Here is a 5953-nt window from a genome sequence, read left to right on the forward strand (position 1 = left end):
CGGGCCCTGTCGCTACCTGCTCAACACCTGCGGCCAGGACTTCCCCTTGAAGACCAACCGGGAGATCGTCCGGCTGCTGAAGGGCCTCGGGGGGAAGAACGTCACCCCCGGGGTGCTGCCACCCCCCCATGTCACCGCCCGCACCAAATATGTGCACAGGGAGCAATTATACTCTTTCTTTTCTTTCATGCTGTGGACGTTTGTGCGCAAGGCGCCCCCGCCCCACAACATCACCATCTACTTCGGCTCCGCGTACGTGGCCGTCACCCGGCCCTTTGTGGAGTTCGTGCTGCGGGACCAGCGTGCCATCGATCTGCTGGCCTGGTCTGAGGACACCTACAGCCCTGACGAGCACTTCTGGGTGACACTCAACAGGATCCCAGGTAGGACATCAGGTCCAGGGAAGGCATGGGGGTCCCCACCCTGGCACCTGCCGCCACTTGGCTGTTGCGTGGTGCCAGCTTTTTGTGGTTGCCACCACAGCTCACGTCTCCACGGAGGTGTTTCCAGCTGTGGCTCTTGGTGGTGCCCACCAGTGGGTTGTCGCCACTCCCATTGTTTCACATGGAGAAACCCCCAGGCAGGTGACAGCCCGTGTTGGTGGCACTAGTGGCAAGCGAGGAAGTCATACTGAGCATCCTTGAGTTTGATGTCCTGGAGATTTATCCACTTGGCTGAGCTGTCTTCTGGTGGGAACAGCACCCATGACTGGGTAAGGGAGGTCCCCAGGGGTGGTGGGCTTTGCAGTGTGATGGGTTCAGGGACACCACATGCCTTCCTGCTTAGCAGCAGCTGCCCTGCCCCATGAAGACCCAGGGATGCAGCTTGGCATCCCCTTGGCTTCCACCCTCTTCAGCCATACTGTCTCACTAGTCCCACATGTACTTCCTTGTACCATCTTGCTTCTCCAAAAACCACCAAAGGGGTTTGTGAATTTCCAGGTCCCTCTCACACACTGGTGGCCTGCACGCCTTCACTTGTGGCAGAGAGGGTACGCACGTTGCCCACCCCAAGCCCTACGTGTTTCCCAAACATAAATACATGACCCCAAAGTCCAGCAAAAGTTATGGTTGATTTCAACCAGGTCTTGCAGAATAATATTCCCGAGGGTGATATGTACACCGTTTCAGGCAGATTTCTGAAGTACAAACTCCTGTGCACCACCTTATAAAATGCAGGAGAAAAGCTCAGATCAGTTGGTGGCACAGAAGTGTAAAGAAGTTTTCCCCTTCTCTAGAGAGATGCTGACGAGGAAGCACAGGCTGCTTCAGGGCACTGGTGAAACCTAGCCCATTGGCAGCTAGGTTTTAACCTATGTGTTGGTTTGATCCTGGAATCACAGGTACGGGACTTGGAAGCTCAAGGCAAATCAGGCAGCCTTTTATGCTGCAAGATTTCCAGCCCAGTGTCGGTTTATGTGCACGTTACAAAAATGCCAATGCAGTGGCTCATTTTGTGTAAGCTGCGGATGTTTGTCTTCATAATGCATGGTAGCGATGCAAGAAGTAAAGGGAGTGGGCCGCCTCTTGGAGCCCATGCATGCAGATCAACTCTCACTGGAATTGCAACGGCAAAAAACCAGGAAGGACTTAGCAGAGAAGGAGGTTGTATTGCCTTTGTCCTGTGGATGAGGTCCAAACTCTGAAGCAGTGTTTTTCCTGCCTCCAAACCTCTGCCACCAAGGGAAGACATGAAATTAAAGGCATCGGAGAGGCTGGCCTGTCTTTCCAGTCACTTGTGACTGTCTTCATACCCGAGCGGTGCAGTTCTGGTGGCGGCTGTTTCTAAGACCTGGTGGTGGCAAACTTGTTTCCGGGGCAGTGCTCAGTACTGCCTGCAAGGCGGCTCTTCCCCCCCTCCTTGTTTTCAGGGACAAAACTCTGCTAACCTCAATGGAGTGGGAGACGAGAGCTGGACAAAAGCAGAGTGAGCAACTCAGGCTGAAGTTTATATTAACTTTCACCATCAGCACCACTTTTCAGACAAACCGTATTTATAAGAACAGGATCCCAGAACAGCTTCCGAATATGAAATCAGTTCTCAAACAAATATTTAAAGGAAAATGTGGTAAATAATTTTTTTTTCCAGTGCTGAGCTACATTTTCCCCCACTCTTTAATTAACTTACAAAAATGCCTAGTTTACTCAATTTGGGAGATGGTGAATAATGTGAAGTCAGTACTTTTGTATTCCTGGAAGACAGTGCTTTCCAGTGTTTTTGTGGATGTCCTGGGGTCATTCCTGTTTTGTCCGTCATCTTTCCGCTTTCCCACCATGTCAGCATTTTCCAAGTCTTTCCGCACACCACATTTAGTGCCATCTGTTGTGAACAGATTTTTAATTTGGGATGATAATGCATGTCCCGGGCCATTTAAAGTGTTTATCCCTTGCCATCACTGCTTCTTTTTGTCTTTTATAAAGTCTTATCTTTAGGTTAATGCTTTCTGCGAAAGAGTAATATTTTCTGAATTTTCCCCAGGACAAAACCACACTTTTTGGCATGTTATTTTATTTGATAATGGCCCAATATACAAAAGGGGAAAAATAAGGTTGTGAAGTTCTGGTTATAGCTGCCACATATCTCTGTTTATGGCAAAGTGCTATGGTGGTTCTGCTGTTGGATCATATGGTCTTTTTGCATCTGATATAAAAGTCATGACTCGGTATTTGCAAACAACCATCCTTACTTACCAGGAACAAGCTATCCTTAAAAACACAGAGCAAAGAAAGCAAACAGAAAAAAACCTGATGTTTAACCTAATCCCATCCAGTTTCTCAAAAACCCCAACCCCAAAACCAAACCCCCCTGACATTATACAGTGCGTTTAGGTTCTGGTGTGTCCTTCACAAGCAAAATTGGGTTACGGTAACTGTAGAGGTTCTGTACTTGTTGCCATCCAGGGAGGGAACAGAAAAAAACAAAATTGTAACAAAATTTTCCTTTACTTTCACCTTTAATTTTTAGAAAACGGCCAGGTTGGTAGCACGGAGTGGCGGTACCCCAGCTTACCCCAGCACCCCCTCGACTCCAGCCTCCCGCTGGGTCGGGGTGCGCAGGAAGCGGCCGGGTTGGTACAAATCCTCTCCTCCCTGGTCACCGCCACCAGTTAGTGCTGGCGCTTCTGCTGCATTTGTTAAAAAGCTTGAGTCCCAGGTACTCCTCAGCAGTAACACTGCAGTAATTCTTTGCATTTGAGGAAGTCAGTCTTTCCCTTTGCTTTCAGCTTCATTAGGAGAAAGCAGAAACAATGTCTGCGTTTTTGTACCTGCTGGCATGCACGTTGGCTCCCCACACACTGCCTGTTCTGCCTTTTGATAGCTCAGGTACAGCATTGGTCATTGCTTGCCGGGCAGGAAAGAATAAAAGATGGTTAGTTTTCTCCAAGCAGGCAAATAAGTTATATACAAGTGTTTGTGCTACAGTGAGAAATCGGGGCTTGTCCAGCTTTTCTTAGCGAAGTGGTTTGTACATCGGGTGGCAGTTACACAGTCCATATCATTGTTTTGTTCAACAGCTGATTGAGCCAATAAGAACTATCAAATTTGCTGAAAAGGATGAGTTCATAGAAAGCTTTTATTATTTTATATCTTTGCTTTTTTCCCCCCCGTATTCTGAAGGCAGTTTTAGGAAGTACATCAATAAACTTCTTTTGCTGAATTGAATATGATACTACAGCACAGATCAGGCATGGAGGTTTCCCTAGCTGTACCTGCCTCATCAGCTCTTGCTTTCAAAGGCAAAGACTTCAGCCCATGGCGATGGTCTGTTATAGTTACTGCCTTGCGCTGAAGATACCAAAATTCCCTTGACTCATAGCAGTTGCCTACACATTGCATACGTTACCTATTTACTCTTCAGCAAATACCAAACACTGCGTGTTCAGCATTTCCCCCTTAATTACTTAAAATGGATGTTTGCCAGGTTATAGCAGGACTTTATCATTTACTGACGAGGAGAGGTCCTCTTACCAGTATATCACCCAGATAGGTCCCGTGATCTGCCTAGACTTACATATATTATTATATAACAGAGTTTCAACAACTCCATCCAGTTATATTATGCTTGAATTTGTTCTGACAGCCTCTTTTCTTAAAAAAAGAAAAAAAAGAGAAGTATTTACCACTAAATTCATGCGAAGATACTAGGTGTCAGTGGCCCTGTTTTCAAATAGCCCTTGGAGGGCAGTGCTGGTTGGGAAGGTGACATGAGTGATCGTACATGCATGCAGTATCATCCTGAGGCTGTTGCAAAAGAGGGATTTTATTTCTCAAGTGAAATGTTTAGGTCTCTTGGGCTGACATCTTGTTTATGTCATGAAAGCTGCTTTCGGTGACCAAACCTGACAACAAGGTTAGCAGGAAGGCATCTCTTGATACATCTTCCTAAGTATTCCATCCCAGTTCTGTGGAGAAAGGTCTCAGAGAGTGGACATAAACCTGAACACATAGCTGTTAAAAGAACTAATTATTTGATTTTCTGTTATCTAATTGCAGGTGTCCCAGGCTCCATGCCCAATGCATCATGGGAAGGTGACCTGAAAGCGGTGAAGTGGATTGATATGGAAGAGAGCCATGGAGGTTGTCATGGTAATGTGTACATTTTTCTCCATTTCTTCTTCCTGTTCATATAGTGAAAAACACTCGGCTGTTGTTCCTGTACTCCTACAGCCCCTAATAATGTGAGACAGTCTTTAGACAGCACTTCATCGGAGAGAAGACATTAAAAAGGAGTCATCTCCTTCATGGTCCATATGGGAGTGATAGTGGCCACACAAACAGTGAGAAAGCTGGAACAGCTGCTTCATCAGGAATTTTTATAGAATGTATAAGCCTTGGAAAGGGGGATATTTGGCAGCGCTTAGGGCTCACATGAGTTAGCTGAGTATTTTCTTGAAAGCCTTGGGGAAATCTTCTCACAGGTGGGTGGCAATAGCCCCTGTGTATGCCCCACGCTGGGACGCAGATGCGCTAGAGCCAGCAACAGTGCGCAGGGCAGGTGTCCTGTGTGAACTTGGACAAATCCCAGCTCTCAGCTGGGCACCAATGCCTGCCAGAGCCACAGCTGACGAGGAACCTAAGGACCTGCGGGCTGACGATGATGGCTGAGCTTTGAGTTTTCCTATGTCACGTTACTTCATGACATGACATTAGCAGTAGATAATCTTCTGTACAGCACACTTAATTTTTCAGTCACTGGTTTGGACACTGCGTACTGCTACTGCTTCTGACATATCCAAGTGGGATGAGAAAGGGAATGCCAAAATGCTAATGATACAAATTTTATTTCACGAATTCTTAATCCATAACATAGTTGTTTGTGTTGAGGAGAAAAATTTTGAGAACTTCAGTCAGCTTCAATTACAGCAGTTTCACATGGGCATAACTACATTGAAATCAGTGAAACAACACCAATATCACCCAGAATTAGTTAGTGAAAATCTAATGTGAGTAAAAGTATCGGTTTCTCTTCACTGACAGAAGGAAATTCCCCTTTGCTGTGTTTCAGCCTTGTCTGAGAAAGAGTCTCAAGTAGTAACACTTCTTTTCTGAGCTATCTCCATATTTTGCTCATTATTTATTCTGAAGTAACTTTCTTCATTTCATCCCATTATTCATACTTATTCCCATTGCATGTCCACTAGGCCTTTTAGCATGTTTGTTGTGTAGGAGAATATTTACAGTGGCTTTGCAGATAAAACTTTTCAAAAAGAATGATTTGGATCCTTGATTCTGACATTGCTTTTTTTCTTTTTCTTTTGGCAGGCCATTATGTCAGAGGCATTTGTGTATATGGAACAGGTGACCTCAAGTGGCTTTTTAACTCCACCTGTATGTTTGCAAATAAGTTTGAGCTTAAAACATACCCCCTGACTGTGGAGTGCCTGGAGCTGAGACATCGGCAGAGAACCTTGTCCCAGAGTGAGGTTCAGGTGGAACCCAACTGGTATTTTTAG

The 5953-nt window shown here is 45.8% G+C and overlaps 1 protein-coding gene across 1 annotated transcript in view; it reads left to right on the forward strand.

Moving 5' to 3' along the window:
* GCNT2 (glucosaminyl (N-acetyl) transferase 2, I-branching enzyme (I blood group)) overlaps positions 1–5953 on the forward strand; it is a 19668-nt gene extending 13715 nt beyond the window's left edge. Inside the window, exons 2-3 of the mRNA XM_009326541.1 lie at positions 4494–4586; positions 5763–5953. Coding sequence (XP_009324816.1) covers positions 4494–4586; positions 5763–5953 — 284 coding nt within the window. The remainder of the gene's footprint in view (positions 1–4493; positions 4587–5762) is intronic.

This window comes from Pygoscelis adeliae, unplaced genomic scaffold (genome assembly GCF_000699105.1).
Source record: "Pygoscelis adeliae isolate BGI_AS28 unplaced genomic scaffold, ASM69910v1 Scaffold186, whole genome shotgun sequence".
NCBI lineage: Eukaryota > Metazoa > Chordata > Aves > Sphenisciformes > Spheniscidae > Pygoscelis > Pygoscelis adeliae.